Source organism: Triticum urartu, chromosome 1A, assembly GCF_056163025.1.
Source record: "Triticum urartu cultivar PI428250 chromosome 1A, HENAU_Tu73, whole genome shotgun sequence".
NCBI classification, from domain to species: Eukaryota; Viridiplantae; Streptophyta; class Magnoliopsida; order Poales; family Poaceae; genus Triticum; species Triticum urartu.
In genome coordinates this window covers 367,780,002-367,807,832 of record NC_141873.1, presented here as the reverse complement: position 1 = coordinate 367,807,832, position 27,831 = coordinate 367,780,002, and the positions used below count along the sequence as shown (strand labels likewise).

General features: G+C 45.2%; 3 protein-coding genes across 3 annotated transcripts; 2 read left to right on the top strand and 1 right to left on the bottom strand.

Moving 5' to 3' along the window:
- The first annotated feature begins 6,380 nt into the window (after window positions 1–6,380).
- Window positions 6,381–6,940, top strand: LOC125512401 (histone H4). Its single transcript, XM_048677499.2, has one exon. The coding sequence runs from the start codon at window positions 6,475–6,477 to the stop codon at window positions 6,784–6,786; it is 312 nt and encodes a 103-aa protein (XP_048533456.1). The 5' UTR covers window positions 6,381–6,474; the 3' UTR covers window positions 6,787–6,940.
- Window positions 6,941–20,771: 13,831 nt separating this feature from the next.
- On the top strand, window positions 20,772–22,359 carry LOC125512390 (Pmr5/Cas1p GDSL/SGNH-like acyl-esterase family protein). The gene has a single exon (XM_048677486.2). The coding sequence runs from the start codon at window positions 20,991–20,993 to the stop codon at window positions 22,032–22,034; it is 1,044 nt and encodes a 347-aa protein (XP_048533443.1). The 5' UTR covers window positions 20,772–20,990; the 3' UTR covers window positions 22,035–22,359.
- Window positions 22,360–24,253: 1,894 nt separating this feature from the next.
- LOC125512397 (uncharacterized) lies at window positions 24,254–27,151 on the bottom strand. Its single transcript, XM_048677490.2, has 4 exons — window positions 26,964–27,151; window positions 25,713–26,093; window positions 25,099–25,228; window positions 24,254–24,882 (listed from the first exon to the last, which is right to left on the bottom strand). Exons 2-4 carry the CDS (start codon window positions 25,816–25,818, stop codon window positions 24,333–24,335), a joined length of 786 nt encoding a protein of 261 aa, XP_048533447.2. The 5' UTR covers window positions 25,819–26,093; window positions 26,964–27,151; the 3' UTR covers window positions 24,254–24,332.
- Window positions 27,152–27,831: the final 680 nt, after the last annotated feature.

The following is a 27,831-nucleotide window of genomic DNA, read 5'->3' as shown; positions in this document are numbered from 1 at the left end:
TTGAAATCCAAGAGAGCGGGTTCATCGCTACTTAAAGTTTTGACCTCTCCAATCCCACTTTTATTAATTTTTTTCATTAAGATCTTTAAACTCCAAATTATTGGGACGCTTTCTAGATAAAGTTGACTCATCTCTAGTACCATCTTTATAAAGATTTATATTAGAAAACAAAGATTCAATAGGAGTCACGCTAATCACTTTAAGATCTTCATTATTATTTTTAAGGGACTTCGGTTTAGCAGCCATCTTATTTACCAACGTAGTTTGCTTATCGGAAATTTGGCCTACTAAACTTTCAATATAAGCAAATTGACATTTAAGGCCATATATTTCCTTAGTAACATCATCGAGCTCTTTATTAATATACTCCATCATAGTTTTTTGCTCTTTAAGTTTGTTTCTAAAGAAACTATTATGCTCAAATTGTAAGGACATGAAATTTTTAGCATTATTTTCAATCTCTTCCAACTTCCTATAGTAAGGATCGGAGCTCTTGGGTTGAGCCATACGGGCAAACAAGCAATCTAACACACGAGCATACGGAAAGCAAACGAAAAAGACGAACGAAAGAAGGGCGAATAAAAAGGCAAATATTTTTGTGTTTTCCTGAAAATGTTTTAGAAGTGGGGGAGAGGAAAACGAGAGGCGGATGGCAAATAATGTAAGTGCAAGAGATGAGTTTATGATGGGTACTTGGTAGGCTTGATGTAGAACTTCCCCGGCAACAGTGTTAGAAATTCTTCCTGCTATTTCTTGAGCTTGCGTTGATTTTTCCCTTGAAGAGGAAAGGGTGATGCAACAAAGTAGAGATAAGTATTTCCCTCGGTTAAGAACCAAGGTAACAATCCAGTAGGAGGCACAAGCAAGTCTCTAATCTATGCACCTGCACAAACTAACAAACACTTGCACACAATGCAAAAAGGGGTTGTCAATCCCTTCACGGTCACGAACAATAGTGAGATCTAATAGAGATAGGTATAAAAGATAAATAAAAAGGCAAACTGAAATGAATCTAAATAAATTGCAGCAATGTATTCTTGGGTTCTGAAAATATATGATGGAAACTAGATCCGGGGGCCATAGGTTTCCCTAGAGGCTTCTCTCTTGAAGATAGCATACGATGGGTGAACAAATTATTGTTGAGCACTTGATAGAAAAACGCAAACTTATGACGGTATCTAAGGCAATGATCATGAATATAGGCATCACGTCCATGACAAGTAGACCGAAACGATTCTGCATCTACTACTATTACTCCACACATCGACCGATTCCTACCTGCATCTAGAGTATTAAGTTCATAAGAACAGAGCAACACTTTAAGCAAGATGACATGATGTAGAGGGATAAACTCAAGCAATATGATGAAAACCCCATCTTTTTATCCTTGATGGCAACAATACAATATGTGCCTCGCTACCCCTTCTGTCACCGGGTGAGGACACTGCACGATTGAACCCAAAACTAAGCACCTCTCCCATTGCAAGAAAAACCAATCTAGTTGGCCAAACCAAACTGATAGTTCGAAGAGAAATACAAAGATATCTTAATCATGCATAAAAGAGTTTAGAGAAGACTCAGATAATATTCATAGATAATCTGATTATAAATCAACAATTCATCAGATCTCAACAAACACACCGCAAAAAAAGTATTACATCGAATAGATCTCCAAGAACATCGAGGAGACCATTGTATTGAAGATCAAAGACAGAGAATAAGCCATCTAGCTACTAGCTATGGACCCGTAGGTCTGTGGTAAACTACTCACGCTTCATCGGAAGGGCAGCAATGTTGATATAGAAGCCCTCCATGACCGAATCCCCCTCCGGTAGGGTGCCGGAAAGGCCCCAAGATGGGATCTCATGGGAACAGAGGCTTGCGACGGCAAAAAAGTATTCCGGTGGACGCTTCTGGTGGTTTGGGAATATTTGAGATTTTATAGTGCAAAAATTAGGGTTGGAGGACTCCCGAGGGGCCCACAGGCCCTCAGGGCGACCCCCCCAGGGGCGCGCCTGGCAGGCTTGTGGCCTCCTCGGGCATCTTCTGACCCCCTCTCCAAGCTCCGTGGATGTCTTCTGGCCCAAGAAAAATCATCATAAAGTTTTATTCCGTTTGATATTCCTTTTCTGTAAAACTCAAAAACAAGGAAAAATCAGAAACCAGCACTGGGCTCTAGGTTAATAGGTTAGTCCCAAAAATAATATAAAAACATATTGATGCATATAAAACATCCAAAACAGATAATATAATAGCATGGAACAATCAAAAATTACATATACGTTGGAGACGTATCAGTATGTTCTTTATTGCTTCAATATCAAAGGGAAGAAAAAACTGCTGCAACTTATCGTCTCTCCATGCCACCGAGGTATTGTCAATCAACTCGCTGACAAATGTAGGGGGCGCTAGCTAGGCAAGCTACTGGCCTCATTGACAAGTCTCCCAGTATCCAATTGTCTGCCCAGATTTGGGTAGTTGCACCATTCACAATGCACCTTATGATGCCCTACGAGAGCACGTCTCTACCTTCCAAGATCGATCTCCAAATTTGAGATGGGTGAGGTCCTAGCTCGACAGTCAGAATATCATTGTTTGGATAGTAGTCAGATTTAAGCAACCGTGCACAAAGGGAGTCGGGCACTGTGAGAAGGCACCATGACTGTCAGGCCAATAAAGCTAGGTTGAAGAGCTCGATGTCCCTAAATCCCAATCGACCACACTTCTTGGTTGGGTCATAACTCTTCAAGAAACCCAATGTGGTTTTCGTTAACCCTCTTTGCTGTCCAAAAGAACCGGCGAACGAGTTTATTGAGCTTTTCACATAAACTTTCTTAGCAATTTAAAACAAGACATTGAGAAAAATCAGAACGACCTTTGCAACCGATTTGATAAAACTTGCTTTGCATGCAATAGAGATCGTTTTCTCAATCCAACCTTCCACCTTAGCCCATAACCTGTCACTTAAAAGCATCTATGGGTAAAAACATACCCTGGACGACATACCCTATTTGGTGCTTCACGCGCCTGTTGTTACTGTTTTTGCAAACGGGCGCCTGAAGCTCCCCGCGCCGGGCCGGCCCATCCAACGTTTTTTTCTATGTGTTAACACGCAAAAAAGTGTGCCGCCCTGTTCATGTATCGAAACTGCGACTCCCTCGTCGAGGTAGCTTGGTGTAACCACCACGCCACTTGGCGGGATCTGGTACCTTTAACTTTTTTCCTCCTTTATTCGCTCTTTTCCTTATTCCTTATTTAGTTTTTCTTTTTCCATTTTCTTCTTTCTTCTTTCTTTTTTCCTTTTTCCTTTTTATTTCTTTTTTTATTCCATCCTGGTTTTATGATTTGTTTGAAAATACGTGAACTTTTTGTTCAAATCGTTTATTTTTTTAATTTGATGATTTTTTGAAATTCGATGAACTTCTCCGGGTTTGATGAAGTTTTTTTTCAATCAATTTTTTTTCAAAATTCATGAACTTTTTTTCAAATTTGATGATTTTTCCATATCCCATGACTTTTTTAAAATTCAATGAACTTTTCTTAAAGTTCAATGAACTTTTTTCAAAATCGTTGATTTTTTTCAAGTTCAAAGAACTTTTTTTAGAATTTGATGAAATTTTTTCAATATTGATGAACTTTTTGAAAAATCGGTGATTTTTATCAAATTCGATGAACTTTTTAGAATTATGATTCTTTTGTCAAATTCATGAACGTTTTTGAAAATCCGTGAACTATTTTGAATTCACATTTTTTCATTTTTATCGTTTTCCTCATTTTTTATTTTTTTCAAAGGCGAACGTGTACATGGGCCGGCCCACCAGCGCAGGCGAGTGGGTGCCAGGGAGCTTCCCTGGCGGTGCATCTTATTTGGCGCTTCAATGGCCGTTTGCAAACGGGCACCCGAAGCTCCTTCAAGGTGGGCCGGCCCATCTAGGGTTTTCTTTCTTCTGTGTTTTAATCCGCAAAAGGAGCGCAGTAACCGTGATTCGAACCAGCATCCTCCCTCACCTAGTACCGCCTGTGTAACCACCAAGCCACCATGCAAGATCTGACAAGATTGAACTTTTTCTATCTGTTATTCTTTCTTTCCCCTTTTCCTTTTACCTATTTTTGTTTTATGTTTTTTTTTCTTTTTTTCTCTTCTTGGCTTGATGAATTGTTTGAAAATATGTGATTTTAAAAAAAAATTGATGATTTTTTTCAAATCGATAAACTTATTTTATGTTTGTGACCTTTTTTTTCAAATTTGGTGAACTTTTTTCAAAAAATCGGTGAGCTTTTTTCAAATCTGATGAACTTTTTTCAAAATCAATGAACTTTTTTCAAAATCGATGAATTTATTTTCCAAATTCAATGAACATTTTTAAAAAATGGATGATTTTTTTAATTTGATGATTTTTCTTAAATTTTTCAAAATGCAGCGAACTTTTGTTCAAAATCTATGAACATTTTTGAATTCATAAACCTTTTCATTTTTTATATTAATCAACGTGAACAAAGTTAACTACATGTTAATGTTTGTACTTAAAGAGGGGTCAAATAGGATTATTTTCATCATCATAGGCAACAAACTGAGCTTGGTCTAGTGGGAAGGCTAGAAGCTCTTGACTTAGGTGAGCAGAGATCGATTCCCACTTTTCTCGAGTTAATGTCAATGTTTTCCCTCGCGTTTGCTTTTTCCCATAGGTTGATTGGGCTGGCCCGCTATGCGCCGCGTGCGAGTGCGAGGAGCCTTGGAATAATGCTGAACTCAAAGGTTTATTTCTGTATTATAAGAAAAAAATCGAATCAAATTCATGGATTTACCATGACCTCGGTTGTGACTCCATAGATAAAAATGGGAATTTTCTCTCTTCGAGACCATTGAACAAGAAAGAAATCGTCCACAGATAATAAGCTATCATATGCCTTGGAAAAGTGATATGAGATGCTTGGAAATGGTTAAAGTAATTGAATAGGAGGATCACGACTATAACCCATGGTAGACTTTTTAAAGAAGAAAATGATCTATTTGATACTATTGTTGACTAGTTACAAAGGGACCGTTTCGTCCTTGTAGGGTATTCTGGCCTATTGCCCTTCCTTGTTCTTATTTCGCTTTAGGGGTTGGTTTACAGGGACAACCAACGCCGTAGGCCGCTTACAGCGCCGATTAGGAGGTCCCTTCTTGGGAAAACCCTACTCGCCGCATTCTGCGACAAGTTTCGATTTATTGCATAGGTTCGATGGCACATGGGCCGGCCCAGTTAGCTTTTTATATGTGCCATCATTTTTTCATTCTTGCGAACCTTCTAGAAGGTTTCCTGGCTGGTTATGGGAACCTTCCAAAAGGTTCTTCAACCATTTTTTTCTGGTTTTCTTTTTGTTTTTCATTCATTTTTTCTGTCTCTGTTCCCTTTTCTTCTTTTATGTTGTTTTTTCCGATTTATTTTTCTTTTTTCTTTTTTTATTTTGTCCTTATTTTTTCATAAAAATGTTAAAAATTGTTTGCGTTCCCAAAATTGTTTGGAAGTTTCATAAATAAATATTCTCAAAAAAAATTAAAAAAATGAGTTTTGCCAGAAATGTTCAAAAAATGCAAAATTAAAAAATGTTCAAAATATTCGAAATTTGTTTGCCTTTCCAACAAATGACATGATTTTTTTGAAGAAAACATTTTGTTTTTGTAAAAAAATGATCGTGTTTTACAAAATTTGTTCAAAGATTTCAAACAATGTTTTGGATTTCAATTTTTTGTTCATGTATTCAAAATTTGTTTGTGCTTCCAAATTTTTCTGGGGTTTTCGAAATTGTTCTCCATTCCAAAATTTATTCTCAAATTTTAAAAAATGTTCATGCTTTATAAAATTGTTAACAAATTCTATAAATGTTCATGTTTTGGAAAAAGGTTTGGGAAATTTAAAATTTGTTCGTGATATCATAAAATTGTTTGCTCTTGTCAAAAAAATCGCACGCTCGAAAGGCTAATTAAAATTTGGAAAATTGTAAAGGATTTTTTTCCTGAATCGCCGAAGGAGCTCCCACCCTGCACTGGACTGCCACACGGTTCTAGCTCGCGGGCCTCTCTCTTCCGTGTATCAGCTGGCCCCTTCATGGTGAAGGTCCCAGGTGACTGCAAGATTTCTCAAAAAAAATGGTGATTGCAAGTCCGCAACCATCGCCCGCCACGTCACCGATCCGCACCTCTGATCTCAGTAAACATCCGCCCTCCGTTCCTAATCCAACGCTTCGCAACCACCATCCCACGGATCGATCTCCTCCCTGTGTTTCTCCCAGCCACGTCACCGATCCTTGCGCAGCTCTCTCCACGAATCACGCGCTCGGAACCCAGCATCCCGCGGATCCGTCCCCAAGCCCCTCTCCGGTATAAAGAACCACCACCGTTCAACCTCCACCGCATCAGACATCAAATCCCCAATCCCCAATCCCCTCCAATCCCACCGTCGGGACAGCAGCCAGCAAGCGTCGCCAGCCATGTCAGGCCGAGGCAAGGGAGGCAAGGGCCTGGGAAAGGGCGGCGCGAAGCGGCACAGGAAGGTGCTGCGCGACAACATCCAGGGGATCACGAAGCCGGCGATCCGGCGGCTGGCGCGGCGGGGCGGCGTGAAGCGCATCTCCGGGCTGATCTACGAGGAGACCCGTGGCGTGCTCAAGATCTTCCTCGAGAACGTCATCCGCGACGCCGTCACCTACACGGAGCACGCCCGCCGCAAGACCGTCACCGCCATGGACGTCGTCTACGCGCTCAAGCGCCAGGGCCGCACCCTCTACGGCTTTGGCGGCTGAGCCAGGGTCGTGCCTCGCGTGGGATTTAGATGTGGTTAGGCGGGTCGTCGTTCTGTGGTGTGTGCTTGTCCTGTGTGTGCGTGTGCAGCTGCGTGCTGGTGGTTGTAATGAGTTCCAGATTATAATATGGGTGTTCATCTCGCATTGGATTGAATCGTGTGTTTTGCTCTGATCTGACCACTGGCGAGGTCTGTCCCTGCAGACTTCGAACATTAGGCCGTTTGTTTGTACTACTAGTATGTTGAATGCAGAGTTTATAACTGTTGATTAACCACTGTTCGTTAGATTAGAACCTTCCTCCAGCGGTTTGTTTGATGAATCCAAGTTGAGAGCTGTCGATGAATCACTGTTCGTTAGATAAATGGTTGGGCGGATGGTAGCGCGAGCTAAATGCTCAACTCAGTAGAAGTTGACGAGAATAGTTCAGTTTTTTTCTAGGGAAGGAGACTAGTTCAGGGCCTAAACACAGGAATAGAAAACAAAGGATTTGAGTTTGTTTGATTGTTTTAAGAAAAAACAAAGGATTCCTTTTAAGATGTTTGAGTGGATGTTAGAATTCTTGTGAAATGTAGTACAAATGAATCTGTAGGAAATTTTTTTTACATGATTCAATTCTATGAATCAAATGATCAATATAGGAAAAATTCGTAAGGATTATAATCTTTCGAAGATCTTACGAAAATTCTTTAAATTAAAGAGACCCTCAGTTAGCATGTATCTACACGACTGTATCAACGTATCACTGTTTAATGATTGGCCCAACCTTATGGCTCCTTTGATTCATCATAGGATTTTATTAAGCATCAGAATCATTATAAATCTTTCCTACATTGATTGTTTGATTCATATAGAATCGAGTCCTGTAATTTTTTTTGCCAGGGATTTGCATCCAATTAATTCATTTTAAAATAATATTTTATTTCCCTATGATGCAATCAAACACCAAAAATGATGTATATATTTTTTCGATGAAAATGATGTACAATTGAGATGAGTGTAACATTTCAATTCTATGTTTTTTCTATCTTCTGGTTTTTTTAACACAGTACACACGCTAATACGTACATACACTTATTTCTATGAATGCATTGCATACACTTATTTCTATGAATGCATTGCCATAGACATTTTCATGAACGTAAATTGCCCAGAAAACTTGAAATAAATTCAGAAAAACGCAGACTTCAATTTCAAGTCTGAAACTTAAACTCCGATGGAGACCCCCACTATCCAATCACAAGTTTTCGCCTATTTTTCTCATTGTTATCGTACGGATCAAAGAGTCCCTTAGGGCATTTCTAAGGTGGACCTGTAAATCTTCCGCAACCGTTCAGATCGCGCTGTCCGGACCGTGAAAGCCATTCAACGCGGTCTTGTATTGGTCCGCGAGGCGGTCCAAACGAAATTTCTCTCGTAAACCGGAAACAAATGTGGGGAAGATCTACGGGAGTCCGGACCGATCTCACGCCCGCTTCTAACCGCCCTAACCTACCAAAACCCCTCCTCCCTCGCCCACGTGCGTCCCCTCCCGGCGCCAGCTGCCCGCGTTCATGCTGCTGTAAAAGCGCGCTGCTCAACTAGAAGACGGCTCGAGACTAACGTGACATCTTACTGCCTCCGCCATTGAAACGGCGCACCGGCCGAGGGCGCCGCCCGCGACGCGTCTCCGGTGCCCACGCCTGTTCAATGTTGGACACACGTGACTGGACGTGACGGGACGGATATCTACCATGCCCGTTCAATGTTGTTGTCCGTCCGTATGCCGCCATTAAGCAGGGTTGCCGGTCGAGAAACCCACTCCAACGCCGCACACTAACTCACCCGGACGCCTCGCCTCATCAGAATCTGATATATAAAGGTAGCCACACCCGGCTAACTCCACACCACACCACAAGCACATCCACATCCTCCTCCCTTGCACTGCATCCGTCATGACCGCTAGCGGGAAAGCACTGTAGGACAGTTCGTCGCTGGAGATGAAGCACGCGGTGGCCGCCCTTGCCGCTCGCCTGGCATATGCGCTGTGCTTGGCGGATCGAGGCCGGCTTACCGGCCAGCTCGCCCGAGGTCTCCGACGATGAGTACGACACCACGATGGAGACGGGCTCCGACGACTCTGCCCCGAATCCCGCGCCTCTTGTGCATGCCGGCTTCACCATGGAGCAGGCGCAGACACACTTCAACGTTGTCATGGTGGGGGTGCAGCCTGTGCCGGCGTTCCACCAGGCATAGGAGGAACAACGGTACAATTTGTTCCTCCTGGAGCAACACCAGCTGGCGGAGGGCCAGATCTACAGCGAGAGCATGAGTGAGGAGGCCGTGATGAACCCAAATTTCATCACGGAGCAGTGTGCCATCTACGATGCCATCCACGCTTAAGTCGCCACTTGCCAGGAGGCAGGAGTCGCGGAGGCGCAACTGCAGGCGGTCGCGAAGGAGAACAACTCCAGCTACGCCTCCTACGCGTCGCCGATGAACCATCAGTCGGCCCGATGGGACGACGACAACACCGGCGCCACCATTTCCCTCATGGACATCACATCCACCAGCGAAGAACAAGGCGTGAACTCCTCCGAGGTTGAGTAGGCGAAGAGAGGCAACAGGGTCTGGTGTCCTATGTGGGTCGGTCTGTCTCCCTTGTTCTACTCTTCCTTACCGGAGACCGCACCTTCACTTGTCGGTCTTATCGTGAGTGCTCATGGAGACGGCGGAAGAAGGACGACACATGCTTGGTTCAGGAGCGAGTCTTTTATGTTGTTCTAAATGTTTGAAATGTAATTAAATCTGCCGTGTTTGTATGAAATCTGACTGTGTTTACATTTTTTTGAAATGGTCAAGGGGGGGGGGACTCCCCACCTAAATATATTTCAAAGTGGCCTTGATAACATAAGATTGATCCAATTTATGAGGAAACCAGGCCGAAAACCGTACAAGAGAGGATAGAACAAGAAGAGAAACAACAAAATGGACACCCCATACAAGGCACGCCTAGCTAGCAGACCAGGGACAACACCACAAGAGGTACAATTAGATGAGGGGAGTCATCGAAGGATCACAATACCAAGAGTCCAAGACTTGACAAGCGGCCTAACACATCCCACAACGTGCGTACCGAACACCACGGCGCAACAAAGGAGCATCCACAATCAACGAGTGACAAGCACGAACCTTGACTGGGAGCTCCGCCATGAAAATTCAGAAACGATTAGAAGATTGGGGAGGCATCTTGCATCATCATTGAGCAAAGATTAACCAAGACAACGCCAAGAGCACGAAGCTCGCAGCACCACAACAACAGCCATGTGAGGGTCTTGAGCAAGCACAACAATAAAGGGCGACACTGACACCACCATACCGTCATTGACCCATCCGACCGCACCATCACCACCAACATCCCGCATCAAGCACCACCTACATATCAACCAAGCAGACCCCAAGATGATGCCTTCAAGAAGGATCACGACACCAGTTGCGCCACCATCATCCGCACCGGGAGTACCTGGGCCAGGGGTTTCCCGCGGGGTCTCAACTTCCATCTTCATCTGACCAAGCAAGGTGAGCCTTGAAGGTTGGTCGTCTGGTCGGCACCCAACAACACCCCGCAAGGGAGAGGTGTCGTACATGAATGAAGTTGTCTAGAGAGGAACACACCCCGCTAACGCGGCTTCGGATGGAAAAATCGAAACCACTCAAAGGAGTGGCCGAGTCTAGATGACGCTGACACACGAATATACCAAGTCGAGGCCTTCAGGAAGGAATGCAACACGAAGCACGCCACCATCGACTGTTCCGGGCTGACCAAGAACAAGGGTTTCCCCTGGTGCCTCGAAGGGGAAGTCACTGTGACAGCGATGCCTCCAAAGAGGTAAGCTGCACCCTCGGGCATCACTGTCACTAGCTCCAACCAGAGCAGGGGCTTTCACCCAAGTGAACAAGCCACCTCTGAGGAGGACCGGTAGACTGTGAGTTGCTGCTCCCTGCTCCCGCCACCTACTGCGCGAACACATAGCCGCCACCAGCTGCCAAGCAGCAGGTCAACAGTTCAGTCAGGAGGGCTGCCACCCCAATCTGATGCCTGGCAGAACGAGCAGTGAGTCCAACTCGCACAACTGCCGCCCCCAACAACCATATCCGCCCAGCCAACGCGTGAGGATCGGATCCGGCCGCGACAGCCTGGATCTGGAGCTTGAAGCCGCGACCAGAGCACACCTAGCTTGCGGTGTCACTGCATCCGCCAAGTGACGCAACAGACGAGCCGATCCCCCTAGCCCAGCACCTCCATCCACACCGGCCGCCACCCGCGAGGGCCCAGATCTGGCCTGAACGGGTGCCCACGAGCACAACCGCGTGAAGGAAATATGCCCTAGAGGCAATAATAAAGTTATTATTTATTTCCTTATATCATGATAAATGTTTATTATTCATGCTAGAATTGTATTAACTGGAAACATGATACATGTGTGAATACATAGACAAACAGAGTGTCACTAGTATGCCTCTACTTAACTAGCTCGTTGATCAAAGATGGTTATGTTTCCTAGCCATAGACAAAGAGTTGTCATTTGATTAATGGGATCACATCATTAGGAGAATGATGTGATTGACTTGACCCCTTCCGTTAGCTTAGCACTTGATCATTTTAGTTTGTTGCTATTGCTTTCTTCATGACTTATACATGTTCCTATGACTATGAGATTATGCAACTCCCGTTTACCGGAGGAACACTTTGTGTGCTACCAAACGTCACAACGTAACTGGGTGATTATAAAGGTGCTCTACAGGTGTCTCCAAAGGTACTTGTTGGGTTGGCGTATTTCAAGATTAGGATTTGTCACTCCGATTGTCAGAGAGGTATCTCTGGGCCCACTCGGTAATACACATCACTTAAGCCTTGCAAGCATTGCAACTAATGAGTTAGTAGTGGGATGATGTATTATGGAACGAGTAAAGAGACTTGCCGGTAACGAAATTGAACTAGGTATTAAGATACCGACGATCGAATCTCGGGCAAGTAACATACCGATAACAAAGGGAACAACGTATGTTGTTATGCAGTTCGACCGATGAAGATCTTCGTAGAATATGTATGAGCCAATATGGGCATCCAGGTTCCGCTATTGGTTATTGACCAGAGAAGTGTCTCGGTCATGTCTACATAGTTCTCGAACCCGTAGGGTCCGCACTCTTAACGTTCGTTGACGATATAGTATTTATGAGTTATGTATGTTGGTAACCGAATGTTGTTCGGAGTTCCGGATAAGATCACAGACATGACGAGGAACTCCGGAATGGTCCGGAGAGTTTGATATATGGGATAATAGTGTTTGGTCTCCAGAAGGGTTCCGGAATTCACCGGAAGGGGTTCCGGATGTTTTCTGAAATGTTTGGGTACGAGAACACTTTATTTGGGCCAAAGGGGAAAGCCCACAAGGTTTTTGGAAAGCGCAAAAGGAAGTTTTGCGGAGTCCAGGGGCCATACGCCAGGGTCCCTGGCGTCTGGGTCCAGACGCCGGGAACCCTGGCGTCTGGCCCTGGAGTCCGAGAAGGACTCTTGCCTTTCGGGTGAAACCGACTTTGTGGAGGCTTTTACTCCAAGTTTCGACCCCAAGGCTCAACATATAAATAGAGGGGTAGGGCTAGCACCCAAGAGACATCAAGAAACACTAAGCCATGTGCCGGCTACCCCGTCCCCTCTATTTTATCCTCCGTCATAGTTTTCGTAGTGCTTAAGAGAAGCCCTGTGGAGATTGTTCTTCACCAACACCGTCACCACGCCGTCGTGCTGCCGGAACTCATCTACTACTTCTCCCCTCTTACTGGATCGAGAAGGCGAGGACGTCATCGAGCTGAACGTGTGCTGAACGCGGAGGTGCCGTACGTTCGGTAATTGATCGGGACGGATCGTGAAGGTGTACGACTACATCAACCGCGTTGATAAACGCTCCCGCTTATAGTCTACGAGGGTACGTAGACAACACTCTCCCCTCTCGTTGCTATGCATCACCATGATCCTGCGTGTGCGTAGGATTTTTTTTGAAATTACTACGTTAACCGACAGTGGTATCCGAACCAGGTTTTATGCGTAGATGTTATATGCACGAGTAGAACACAAGTGAGTTGTGGATGATACAAGTCATACTGCTTACCAGCATGTCATAGTTTGGTTCGACGGTATTGTTGGATGAAGCGGTCCGGACCGACATTACGCGTACGCTTACGCGAGACTAGTTCTACCGACGTGCTTTGCACATAGGTGGCTGGCGGGTGTCAGTTTCTCCAACTTTAGTTGAACCAAGTGTGGTTACGCCCGGTCCTTGAGAAGGTTAAAACAACACTAACTTGACGAACTATCGTTGTGGTTTTGATGCGTAGGTAAGAACGGTTCTTGCTCAGCCCGTAGCAGCCATGTAAAACTTGCAACAACAAAGTAGAGGACGTCTAACTTGTTTTTGCAGGGCATGTTGTGATGTGATATGGTCAAGACATGATACTATATTTTATTGTATGAGATGATCATGTTTTGTAACCAAGTTATCGACAACTGGCAGGAGCCATATGGTTGTCGCTTTATTGTATACAATGCAATCGCCCTGTAATCACTGACAGAGCTATTTGTATTGCTGCAGGGGCCATGGCCCCCCCAGCCTATGGATTTTTTGTGAAGAAACTTTTTTTTGGCTATACAAATTGAGAGAAATACAGGTTTTGGCCCCTCTAGAAAATTATAATTCACCATTGGCCCCCTCAACCATTCCTCGCTAGCTCCGCCACTGCCTGTAATGCTTTACTTTATCACTAAGAGGTAGCGATAGTCGTAGAAGCAATAGTTGGCGAGACGACAACGATGCTACGATGGAGATCAAGGTGTCGCGCCGGTGACGATGGTGATCATGACGGTGCTTCGGAGATGGAGATCACAAGCACAAGATGATGATGGCCATATCATATCAGTTATATTGATTGCATGTGATGTTTATATTTTATGCATCTTATTTTGCTTTGATTGATGGTAGCATTATAAGATGATCTCTCACTAAATTTCAAGATAAAAGTGTTCTTCCTGAGTATGCACTGTTGCCAAAGTTCATCGTGCCCAGACACCACGTGATGATCGGGTGTGATAAGCTCTACGTCCATCTACAACGGGTGCAAGCCAGTTTTTGCACACGCAGAATACTCAGGTTAAACTTGACGAGCATAGCATATGCAGATATGGCCTCAGAACACTGAGACCGAAAGGTCGAGCGTGGATCATATAGTAGATATGATCAACATAGTGATGTTCACCATTGAAAACTACTCCATTTCACGTGATGACCGGTTATGGTTTAGTTGATTTGGATCACGTGATCACTTAGATGATTAGAGGGATGTCTATCTAAGTGGGAGTTCTTAAGTAATATGATTAATTGAACTTAAATTTATCATGAACTTAGTACCTGATAGTATTTTGCATGTCTATGTTTGTTGTAGATAGATGGCTCGTGCTGTTGTTCCTTTGAATTTTAATGCGTTCCTTGAGAAAGCAAAGTTGAAAGATGATGGTAGCAATTACACGGAGTGGGTCCGTAACTTGAGAATTATCCTCATTGCTGCACAGAAGAATTACGTCCTGGAAGCACTGCTAAGTGCAAACCTGCTGCAGGAGCAACACCAGATGTTATGAACATCTGGCAGAGCAAAGCTGATGACTACTCGATAGTTCAGTGTGCCATGCTTTATGGTTTAGAATCGGGACTTCAACGACATTTTGAACGTCATGGAGCATATGAGATGTTCTAGGAGTTGAAGTTAATATTTCAAGCAAATGCCCGGATTGAGAGATATGAAGTCTCCCATAAGTTCTATAGCTGCAAGATGGAAGAGAATAGTTCTGTCAGTGAGCATATACTCAAAATGTCTGGTATCATAATCACTTGACTCAACTGGGAGTTAATCTTCCTATTGATAGTGTCATTGACAGAGTTCTTTAATCACTGCCACCAAGCTACAAGAGCTTCGTGATAAACTATAACATGCAAGGGATGGATCAGACGATTCCCGAGCTCTTCGCAATGCTAAAGGCTGCGGAGGTAGAAATCAAGAAGGAGCATCAAGTGTTGATGGTCAAAAGACCACCAGTTTCAAGAAAAAGGGCAAAGGGAAGAAGAAGGGGAACTTCAAAAAGAACAGCAAACAAGTTGCTGCTCAAGAGAAGAAAGCCAAGTCTGGACCTAAGCCTAAGACTGAGTGCTTCTACTGCAAATAGACTGGTCACTGGAAGGAGAACTGCCCCAAGTATTTGGCGGATAAGAAGGATGGCAAGGTGAACAAAAGTATATGTGATATGCATGTTATTGATGTGTACCTTACCAGAGCTCGTAGTAGCACCTGTGTATTTGATACTGGTTCTGTTGCTAATATTTGCAACTCAAAACAGGGACTACGGATTAAGCGAACACTGGCTAAGGACGAGGTGACGATGCACGTGGGAAATAGTTCCAAAGTCGATGTGATCGCCGTCGGCACGCTACCTCTACATCTACCTTCGGGATTAGTTTTAGACCTAAATAATTGTTATTTGGTGCCAGCATTAAGCATGAACATTATATCTGGATCTTGTTTAATGCGAGATGGTTATTCATTTAAATCTTAGAATAATGATTGTTCTATTTATATGAGTAATATCTTTTATGGTCATGCACCCTTAAAGAGTGGTCTATTTTTGATGAATCTCGATAGTAGTGATACACATATTCATAATGTTGAAGCCAAAAGATGCAGAGTTGATAATGATAGTGCAACTTATTTGTGGCACTGCCGTTTGGGTCATATTGGTATAAAGCGCATGAAGAAACTCCATACTAATGGACTTTTGGAATCACTTGATTATGAATCACTTGGTACTTGCGAACCATGCCTCATGGGCAAGATGACTAAAACGCCGTTATCTGGAACTATGGAGCGAGCAACTGATTTGTTGGAGATCATACATACTGATGTATGTGGTCCAATGAATATTGAGGCTCGCGGCGGGTATCGTTATTCTCTCACCTTCACAGATGATTTAAGCAGATATGGGTATATCTACTTAATGGAACATAAGTCTGAAACATTTGAAAAGTTCAAAGAATTTCAGAGTGAAGTTGAAAATCATCGTAACAAAAAAAATAAAGTTTCTATGATCTGATCGTGGAGGAGAATATTTGAGTTACGAGTTTGGTCTACATTTGAAACAATGCGGAATAGTTTCGCAACTCATGCCACCTGGAACACCACAGCGTAATAGTGTGTCCGAACATCGTAATCGTACTTTACTAGATATGGTGCGATCTATAATGTCTCTTATTGATTTACCGCTATCGTTTTGGGGTTATGCTTTAGAGACGGCCGCATTCACGTTAAATAGGGCACCATCAAAATCCGTTGAGACGACACCTTACGAACTGTGGTTTGGCAAGAAACCAAAGTTGCGTTTCTTAAAGTTTGGGGCTGCGATGCTTATGTGAAAAAGCTTCAACCTGATAAGCTCGAACCCAAATCGAGGAAATGCGTCTTCATAGGATACCCAAAGGAAACTGTTGGGTACACTTTCTATCACAGATCCGAAGGCAAGACATTCGTTGCTAAAAATGGATCCTTTCTAGAGAAGGAGTTTCTCTCGAAAGAAGTGAGTGGGAGGAAAGTAGAACTTGATGAGGTAACAGTACCTGCTCCCTTATTGGAAAGTAGTTCATCATAGAAACCGATTCCTATGACGTCTACACCAATTAGTGAGGAAGTTAATGATGATGATCATGAAACTTCAGATCAAGTTGTTACTGAACCTCATAGGTCAACCGGAGTAAGATCCGCACCAGAGTGGTACGGTAATCCCGTTCTGGAGGTTATGTTGCTAGACCATGACGAACCTACGAACTATGAAGAAACGATGGTGAGCCCAGATTCCGCAAAATGGCTTGAAGCCATGAAATCTGAGATGGGATCCATGTATGAGAACAAAGTGTGGACTTTGGTTGACTTGCACGTTGATCGGCAAGCCATCGAGAATAAATGGATCTTCAAGAAGAAGACTGACGCTAATGGTAATGTTACTGTCTATAAAGCTCGACTTGCTGCAAAAGGTTTTCAACAAGTTCAAGGGATTGACTACGATGAGACCTTCTCACCCGTAGCGATGCTTAAGTCTGTCCGAATCATGTTAGCAATTGTCGCATTTTATGATTATGAAATTTGGCAAATGGATGTCAAAACTGCATTCCTGAATGGATTTGTGGAAGAAGAGTTGTATATGATGCAACCAGAAGGTTTTGTCGATCCAAAGGGAGCTAACAAAGTGTGCAAGCTCCAGCGATCCATTTATGGACTGGTGCAAGCCTCTCGAAGTTGGAATAAACATTTTGTTAGTGTGATCAAAGCATATGGTTTTATACAGACTTTCGGAGAAGTCTGTATTTACAAGAAAGTGAGTGGGAGCTCTGTAGCATTTCTAATATTTTATGTGGATGACATATTATTGATTGGAAATGATATAGAATTTCTGGATAGCATAAAAGGATATTTGAATAAGAGTTTTTCAATGAAAGACCTTGGTGAAGCTGCTTATATATTAGGCATCAAGATCTATAGAGATAGATCGAGACGCTTAATTGGACTTTCACAAAGCACATACCTTGACAAAGTTTTGAAGAAGTTCAAAATGGATCAAGCAAAGAAAGGGTTCTTGCCTGTGTTACAAGGTGTGAAGTTGAGTAAGACTCAATGCCCGACCACTGCAGAAGATAGAGAGAAAATGAAAGATGTTCCCTATGCTTCAGCCATAGGCTCTATCATGTATGCAATGTTGTGTACCAGACCTGATGTGTGCCTTGCTATTAGTTTAGCAGGGAGGTACCAAAGTGATCCAGGAGTGGATCACTGGACAGCGGTCAAGAACATCCTGAAATACCTGAAAAGGATGAAGGATATGTTTCTCGTTTATGGAGGTGACAAAGAGCTCGTCGTAAATGGTTACGTCGATGCAAGCTTTGACACTGATCCGGACGATTCTAAATCGCAAACCAGATACGTGTTTTTATTAGACGGTGGAGCTGTCAGTTGGTGCAGTTCTAAACAAAGCGTCGTAGCGGGATCTACATGTGAAGCGGAGTACATAGCTGCTTCGGAAGCAGCAAATGAAGGAGTCTGGATGAAGGAGTTCATATCCGATCTAGGTGCCATACCTAGTGCATCGGGTCCAATGAAAATATTTGTGACAATACTGGTGCAATTGTTTTGGCAAAGAAATCCAGATTTCACAAGAGAACCAAGCACATCAAGAGATGCTTCAACTCCATCCGGGATCAAGTCCAGGTGGGACACATAGAGATTTGCAAGATACATACGGATCTGAATGTTGCAGACCCGTTGACTAAGTCTCTTCCACGAGCAAAACATGATCAGCACCAAGGCTCCATGGGTGTTAGAATCATTACTGTGTAATCTAGATTATTGACTCTAGTGCAAGTGGGAGACTGAAGGAAATATGCCCTAGAGGCAATAATAAAGTTATTATTTATTTCCTTATATCATGATAAATGTTTATTATTCATGCTAGAATTGTATTAACCGGAAACATGATACATGTGTGAATACATAGACAAACAGAGTGTCACTAATATGCCTCTACTTGACTAGCTCATTGATCAAAGATGGTTATGTTTCCTAGCCATAGACAAAGAGTTGTCATTTGATTAACGGGATCACATCATTAGGAGAATGATGTGATTGACTTGACCCATTCCGTTAGCTTAGCACTTGATCGTTTTAGTTTGTTGCTATTGCTTTCTTCATGACTTATACATGTTCCTATGACTATGAGATTATGCAACTCCCGTTTACCGGAGGAACACCTTGTGTGCTACCAAACGTCACAACGTAACTGGGTGATTATAAAGGTGCTCTACATGTGTCTCCAAAGGTACTTGTTGGGTTGGCGTATTTCAAGATTAGGATTTGTCACTCCGATTGTCGGAGAGGTATATCTGGGCCCACTCGGTAATACACATCACTTAAGCCTTGCAAACATTGCAACTAATGAGTTAGTAGTGGGATGATGTATTACGGGACGAGTAAAGAGACTTGTCGGTAACGAGATTGAACTAGGTATTAAGATACCGACGATCGAATCTCGAGCAAGTAACATACCGATGACAAAGGGAACAGCGTATGTTGTTATGCGGTTCGACCGATAAAGATCTTCATAGAATATGTAGGAGCCAATATGGGCATCCAGGTTCCGCTATTGGTTATTGACCAGAGAAGTGTCTCGGTCATGTCTACATAGTTCTCGAACCCGTAGGGTCCGCACGCTTAACATTCGTTGACGATATAGTATTTACGAGTTATGTATGTTGGTAACCGAATGTTGTTCGGAGTTTCTGATAAGATCACAGACATGACGAGGAACTCCGGAATGGTCCGGAGATAAAGTTTGATATATGGGATAATAGTGTTTGGTCTCCGGAAGGGTTCCAGAATTCACCGGAAGGGGTTCCGGATATTTTCCGAAATGTTTGGGTACGAGAACATTTTATTTGGGCCAAAGGGGAAAGCACACAAGGTTTTTGGAAAGCGCAAAAGAAAGTTTTGCGGAGTCCAGGGGCCATAAGCCAGGGTCCCTGGTGTCTGGGTCCAGACGCCGGGAACCCTGGCGTCTGGCCCTGGAGTCCGAGAAGGACTCTTGCCTTTCGGGTGAAACCGACTTTGTGAAGGCTTTTACTCCAAGTTTCGACCCCAAGGCTCAACATATAAATAGAGGGGTAGGGCTAGCACCCAAGAGACATCAAGAAACACCGAGCCGTGTGCCGGCTACCCCGTCCCCTCTAGTTTATCCCCCGTCATAGTTTTCGTAGTGCTTAGGCGAAGCTCTGCGGAGATTGTTCTTCACCAACACTGTCACCACGCCGTCGTGCTGCCGGAACTCATCTACTATTTCGCCCCACTTGCTGGATCGAGAAGGCGAGGACGTCATCGAGCTGAACGTGTGCTGAACGCGGAGGTGCCGTACGTTCGGTACTTGATCGGGACGGATCGTGAAGGTGTACGACTACATCAACCGCGTTGATAAACGCTTCCGCTTACGGTCTACGAGGGTACGTAGACAACACTCTCCCTTCTTGTTGTTATGCATCACCATGATCCTGCGTGTGCGTATTTTTTTTGAAATTACTATGTTAACCAACACCGCGCACCCACGACGGCACGCCCATCGCCGGCGCGCGTCGAAGACCACCTCTGCCGCCACAAGCGAGCACGCCGCCCCAGAGCTGAGCGCCGGACAGCCGCCAGTTGCCCGCGAGTTCCCCATCTCGCGAGCAAACATCTGCCGAAGAGAGCATGCCCCCCGCCGCCGGCTTCGCACAGGACCGGCCCGTGTTTGTCTTTACATAAATTTCATCCGATTTGCTGAAAAAGAGTTTGCAATGCAGGTATCTAGTGTTGAATGGCGTCTTATCGTATCTGTGTCCTCGAATTAACCCGCTTTGTTCGTGGATGAATGCGGGAGAAAATTTAAAGGTTGCTACACGATGTAACATCTGGCGAGACATTAATTCGTTGCGTTGCTTCGCTTCGCCACTTGAGGTTGACATGGAGGTCGTGGCTTCTGGTATCACTCCTAATCAAGCGTTGGCGAAAATGATGGATGGATCGGGGTACAATCTGCTTGTAAACGAAAGAGAGTGGAACCACAAGGGGTAGCATCGAGAACATGTGATACTCCTGGTTAACGTACACAGTATATTTGACCTGCTGTTTGCGTCAGTGATTAACGACACGAAGCACACTGGAAAATAACATTCTCTATCTTCATAACCGACACACAGAAAAATAAAAAGGAAAAAGAAAACCCGAGCCGGGCAGCGCTTTCTTTTCTTCTGGACCGGATCCACGCCGGCGCGACGCACCTCACCGCCCCAGAAAGCGCCGGAGCCACCCGCCTGCCGCTCCGCTGTTCCCATCCCGCCGACCTCCCCCACCCCCTCCCCCTCCCCCTCCCACCTCGCATCCCAACCCCACCACCGCGCCACCAACCCACACCACGCGGCGACCCTACTTCTCGCGCCGATCGCTCGCTCGCTCGCCCAACCTCCTGCCGCCCCGCCCCTCGGCCCAGATCTGGTGGACCTCGGCGTCGGCCTCGCTCGTGCACCCGGTCCTGCGGGGAGGGCCGGCCAGGCCGGTCCATGGTTTCCGCCGCGGCGCAGGTGGGCGTGCTGGCGGCGTGCGTGGTGCTCTTCGTCCCCATGGGGCTCGCCGGCTGGCACCTCAGCCGCAACAAGGTGCTCTTCTTCTCCGGCGCGCTCTTCGTCTCCCTGGCCGTCGGGGTCCACCTCTCCCCGTACCTCCCCTCGCTGCCCCACCTCCTCGTCTCCTCCTTCCACCCCCTCCGCCCCGCTGCCCCGTCCTCCTCCTCCTCCGCCTCCTGCATCTCCGTCCTGCACCGCGTGTCGTGGGCGGACGCCGAGCCCCACGGCGGGGGCCGCGCCTGGTCGTGGCCGCCCTCGCTCGCCGCCACCTGCGGCTTCGCACGGCTGACGCGGGACGACGCCTCGACCCTGCTCAACGGCTCCTGGGTCATGGTGGCCGGGGACTCGCAGGCGCGCCTGCTCGTGCTCGCGCTGCTGCGCCTCCTGCTCGACCCGGCCGCCGCAGCGGCCGCGGAGCCGGAGCTGTTCCGCCGCCACAGCGACTACCACGCTGCCGTGCCGGCGCGGGGCATCTCCGTGGATTTCATATGGGCGCCCTTCGAGAGCAACCTCACGCGTCTGCTTCGCGAGGATCTCCGCCTGGCGCCGCGCACCCCCGACGTGCTCGTGCTCGGATCCGGCCTCTGGCACATGCTCCATGTCACCGACGCCCCGCAGTACGGCGAAGCATTGGCGTCCATTGCTGATGCGGCCAACTCCCTCCGCTCGCCACTCCCCGTGCCACCGCCGCACATGTTCTGGCTCGGCCTGCCGCGGCTTGTCAACCCTATGCTCAACACTGATGCCAAGAAGGAGCATATGAACGACACAATGCTGCAAGCCTATGACCGTGAGGTTGATGAGAGGTGTATCTTGCGCCGTGATGGTGGCCCATTCCGGCTGCTAGATGTGGGAAAGCTCTCCCGGGGATGTGAGCAGCAATGCACGGCCGACGGGATGCATTACAACGGCGTGGTGTATGATGCTGTCATGCATATCATGCTCAATGCTTTAGTGATTGAGTCGCAACAAAGGATCTGACTAGTTGTAGGGGTTCTTGAAGCAGGTGTGCTCCCAACCCCTCTTCTTTTGGTTCGTTACAGTACATGGGTAATTAGAATGTGTTGTGAGATAGGAAGGTTCTTTTGATTGTTTCGGCATTTTGGTTGCGTGCCAGAAATCGCCATCAGATTGCTCAACCTTAGAGTGTAATATAGGGACATCTTAGAACCACACAGTTTCTGGCTGAATGGTAAACAGAGATGATGTATTGTATACTTTTTCTCGGGTAATAACTAAGATGGTGATTCTGACATGTAGGGGAAAACAGATTGAGCAATACTAAGACATATTTAACTTCCTTTTTTGGGCAGTTGGAGGTTTTATTATTGGTCATTAACTTGTGCATGGATGCTCCATAAGTCATGTGATGTTATGTTGATGCTTTCAGCACTCAAATCAAAAGTTATAATCACATAGTTATCCAATGTGATAAACCTGAGATGTATCTGTAAATGTCAGGCTGATGCTAAGATGACTGTAAATTGTACTACAACGTCTTTTCTTGTACTTAGCACCAGTAGTTGAGGTACTTCTAACATTGAAATGATTTTGAAGTTATAATCCTATGCTGATGCTAAGATGACTGTAAATTGTACTACGCCGTCTTCTCTTGTACTTATCACCAGTAGTTGAGGCACTTCTAACATTGGAATATTTGGAATGATTTTGAAGCTATAATCATATGACTGTACTGCATCCTGACTGCATAGCATGAGGTTACACATTCGCAGAATGCAGTGACTATTTTGGAAAGTAGGTTACATTAATTATCACGAGAAAAAGGATGATCACATTATTATTATTTTCTCCTAGAAAAAGGAAATATATCGCTCTTTCTGCCCATGAAGAAACGCAATAGTTGTTAACTTTGTGTAGCCTTTGGTCTTCCATACTTCCTGGAACTACTTGAAATTCGCTGTTAAAACGTACAATCTGAATTTGTATGATCTATACACACCTCCTCTGATCTGGTCTGTTTTATTAATTGGCATTTTCGGTTTCAATTTGCGAACTGCAAATTTGTTCTAGTGGAACTGCCGAGTAGCTAATGGTTCATTATCTTTCAGTTTTGGCAAATTCTCTTCTATACATAAAGTTCGTGGTGTGTGAGATCTCTACTATGATGGTTATGCTGGGCATATTCTCTCTTCATTAGATGTGCTCGTTCCTTGTTGTATATTACTGTTAGCAACATTCTGGAACTAACTAACTAGATGGTCAATCTTTGTAAAGGTAGCCCATCTGTGCCTGAAGGTATCAGTTGGCCTATGTAGCATGTAGCCGACGGTTCAGCTGTCGTTTCGCTGCCCATATGTCGTTTCATGCATCTCCATAGTACAGTTTGAGTCGATGAATTATCTTGCAGTTATGCCAGATATTGGAACATCATGCAGTTCATATATTCGCTTTGTTAAAAGGAAACTAGAAAGTAGCAAAGGTATACCCTATTCACAGAACCTCATCTCTTCTACTTGAAGTTTCCTTGTTTTCCTAGTTCACCACTGAAGTGTTCACTTCCTATATCATTGTCTTGTTACTAAAAGACTATGATGAACAAATGATTCTGAGTGTATCATGTTCTTGTGCGAATGTGTCATTTCATTTCTGCTCTAATCCTCACCTTGTTAAGTGTTAACCAAGCCTCGGCAAGTCCTGCTAAGATCTGGACTCCAAGAAGAAACCGGAGTCATCTGAACCTCTGAAGGTCAACAGCACAGGGCCGATGCATTCGCTGATCACTAGAAGAAAATCATCACTATCCTGTTATCTAACCCATTCCATGCTCTGGATTTTAAGTCCCTGCAGATGCACGTTGATGCTCCAAAGTTCTTGTTCGGTTGGTTCACACTTCGAGGTACTCTAGTACTACTTGAATCTGATATGGAGTATGAGTTTTGATCATGCCTGACACGGTTGCCAGATGGATTCATGTGCAGATTCCAGTTCTGTTATGCAACCACTCGCTGAACTGAGTATATGGTCTGGTTCCTAGGGGCACAGATTAAGCCACAATGCTCTGTCGGAAAAGATGATCATCACTGAAGAAACTTGTGCAATGTCTAGGAATCACATCAACAGAATGGCTACGCCCAGTTATGATTCAATTGGGAATTACCTTTCCGCCCATATCCCATCCAACCCTAACAACATGGTAAATCTTTTTCGGAAAACAACATGGTAAATGTTTCACAGTACATGACACTATCTTGCGGCTGCTCCTGAACCAAGGAGCCGGCCATTGACGATAACCATTCTACCTACGTCGCCACTTGATTACTAGTCATCGAACCAGGGCAGGAAGCTGTCGATCTCGTCGAAACCGTCAATCCAAGGCATGTCGTCCGGCTCCATGGACGCCAGGGGGATCGCAGTCATGGGGGCGCAGACCATGTCCACCGCACCGGCCTCATCACCAGGCAGCGCCGGTGCATTCTCTGGCAGAGGCGCAGGCGCCACGGCCGGCTTCCTCTCAATCGGCACCGTCTCACCGACCTCTTCTTTCGCCGCTTTCCAGCCGCCGGCCGCCAGCGGTGGCTGCGCTTGCACGAGCGGCAGTGAGCCGGCCAGGACGCGGGCGTCCACGAAGCCGCCGGCATAGCATGACGATCCTGTCGTGGAGCTCCCCTCGCCGTGGACGACCAGCGCGAGCTCCTCCGGCTTGGTGGCGTCCGACGTCGTGCTGGAGGAGGGGCGGTGGATGCTGCGCCTGCGGCGCGCGGCCGCCGCGCTGCTCGCCCAGTGGAACCTCTTGGAGATGGTGCCGTTCCAGTAGTTCTTGACGGCGAGGTCCGTCCTCCCGGGGAGCTGGGCGGCGATGACGGACCAGCTGTTCGATCAAATGGCAACCAAAGCAGCACCAGATTGGTTAAAGAAGCACAATAGCAAGAAGCCAAGAAGCGTCACGCAAGCAATGTTCAGCTAATTTGAACTTGTGGAAAAACAGTGATGGACATTGGTGTGGCCGTTGGTTGGGCAGAGGCAGCAGAAGCTGAGATGCGTGCAGGCAATGGCAGCAGGGCATGCTTATTTTTTCGGGACTTACCAGCTTCCCCTCTTGCTGTACATCTCACAGATGATGCTCTCCTCTGCCGGCGTGAAGTTGCCGTGCTTCAGTCCCGGCCGGAGGTAGTTCAGCCACCGCGCTCGGCAACCCCGACCGCAACGCTGAAGCCCTGCGAATCGACGAGCAACATCCTCAGAAATCATGCTTTAGCCACAGTGGTGAGTGACAATTAGAGTATGAACATGGTAGTTGTATGTGTGCAGGACGCTACTGGTTTTCTCATGGGAAACGGCCAAAGAGCAGCACTAGATGTCTGTCCGAACTCTCCACACAAACATAACAACAAAATCGATAAGAAACGTGCCAAAGTAATTCTGAGATAAGCTGAGAAATTTAGAAAAGAAAGCAGTATGCATTTTCTGCAACTATGATGAACTGACGAGACCATATAAGTTGTACCAATCTTTCTTCTAAATTAACAACTGTAACTTTTTAGAGAGATCATTTGCAAGCCAAACAAACAGCCGTGTCACATTTGGGTAGCTTTCTTTTCATTTTGAAATGAAGGCATGTATGGGGGTTAAAATGGAGATCAACGTAGCAGCAATATGAACAGTTGAATGAAGGCGATGGGCGAAAGCAAAAAAACTAACCTAGGGTTTCAGCCAATGCCTGCCAACTACGGCCAATGCCATACTTCTCAATGTGTTTTTTCAACAAGTCATCCTCTTCCCTGGACCACTTCCCCTTCTTCACCATCCCTTCTTTCTTTCAGTTTGCAGAGGTTCTTGCTTGTCTCCAAGAGGGGGGGCAGACTGCAGATGAGAGACCCAATGCCTTAGCTTACAAATACTGAAGTAGCTGCTTGTGGTGAGAAATACCTAATGCGTGATGGACGTCATTTTTTTTTTACTTTACTGCATTGTAATAATATCTCTCTTCCTCCTATCGTTTTTGTTGGCTTGTCCTATGTTTAAACCAACGATTCCTTTGTTCACATAGAATGGAAAAGGAGATGAAGTGACAGACGATTCCTGCACATGAAGAGACCGTATGGTGAAAAGCTACAAAGAGAAGTGGGGAGAGGCATCAATATTACATTTGTTGTAAAAAAAGAACCCGCCTGTTGTTTGGTGAGTAATCACTAGCGTATGGATAGCCAACTGCTAATTGCCACTACCTGCGTTCTGGTTTTTTAGTCCCATTATTTTGGGGTCAAACTTTGACCTTTAATTTAACTATCAAAAAATAAGTTATATACCACAAAAATAGTATCATTGAAAACCTCTTACAAATATGAATCCAATAATATAACTTCCGTGACATGCAATTTATGTTTTGTTAGTCAAATCTACAGTCAAAATTTGGCACAAAATCTGAAAGGAACCAATAAGCCCAAACGAAGGTAGTAGATGATTATGAAATGACACCGACGATGTGTTTAATTTTCCTCTTCTTCCAATTTTGGGTTACCCTGTTTGGTATACTTTACATGATCATGTTTGTTTCTGATTCTGTCTATCAGATGGTTTTCCTAATTTTAAAGACTATAAGCCAACCAAATATGTATCTTGCATCAGCTGTTGCTCTAAGAGCATCTCTATCCCATCTCCTAAACTTAATTCCAAAAGCAACTTATCGGGAGCCTCCCAACTAGCCCATCCCCCAATCTTAACTTTTATTTCTTTTTTGCAACACTCCGACCATCATACAGCTAAAATGTGATATGGCATCGTAGATTGGTGTGATCGGACGAATGCCATGAAAAAGCTTTTCTCTTTGATCGAAATCCAAAGTTGCAAATAGCATAAGGGGAAGGTCCCAATACATAATTGCATTTTTTAATCCACACCAGCTTTTGCTTTAAACAGCCCAATTCAAAACGGGAAAGAAAGTTGCCGAACCTTTTTGTCGAACACCTTGCGTGCGTCGCCAGCTTGAGATTGTAGTGACCGGTGCGAGGTCCCCAACTAATGCGATGGTGGTGGTGGAGGTGAGGAGTGTTGTGGCCTTATTCCCGGCCTCGCCGACACTCGAGGCCGTGATTCGGCTCGGAGGCGCCAAGAGCCTCGTTGGATTTGTATTGCGGTGCGGCGGGTGGGTGGGTGGGTGGGGAGGGGAGGAGCTTGGGAGGCCGCGGTGGCCGAGAACTAGGGGGGGGGGGGCTTTTCTAATTCTTTTTCAAAGTCATTATACCACAATACTCTCCCACTTTCCAAAAATAACAAGACAATATACATAACACTATGTTTCCGGCCTCGAACCCTTCTCCACACGGTTCCATCAAACAACATGTGGTGTCCAACGATAGAGAGCGAAAGGAGAAGTAATATCACCTTCTTTCGCAACCATGGTATTCCGCGACGACCTTCACCAACCAAAAATCACATTGGTAAATCCCTCAAATTCAACTAATTTGGGATGTTTTTCTCCATGCCGAATCATGTTAAACCACAACGTACAATGATAGAAAATAAAAAAATTGTGTGACAGTCAATAGGATTGCCTACCGCCTGGTTGCTGCCAAGTGTTAAAGTGATGTGGCACTACTAGTTTAACGTGTCCTGGGAAAATTTTCCGGACAATTTGACCCGACAGAGAAATGCAAGGGAATTGGTTTGACACAATTCAAACCGTCAAAATTATAGTGTTTCCCCTCTAAGCAATGGCTAGGGTTTGTTCCTATGTGGCGACTTCCATCACCGAGTTCCCTTCGACCATGGTTTCCCCCATGGATACATATCCTCCCGTTGGCGTCCTAGGCACCGTACG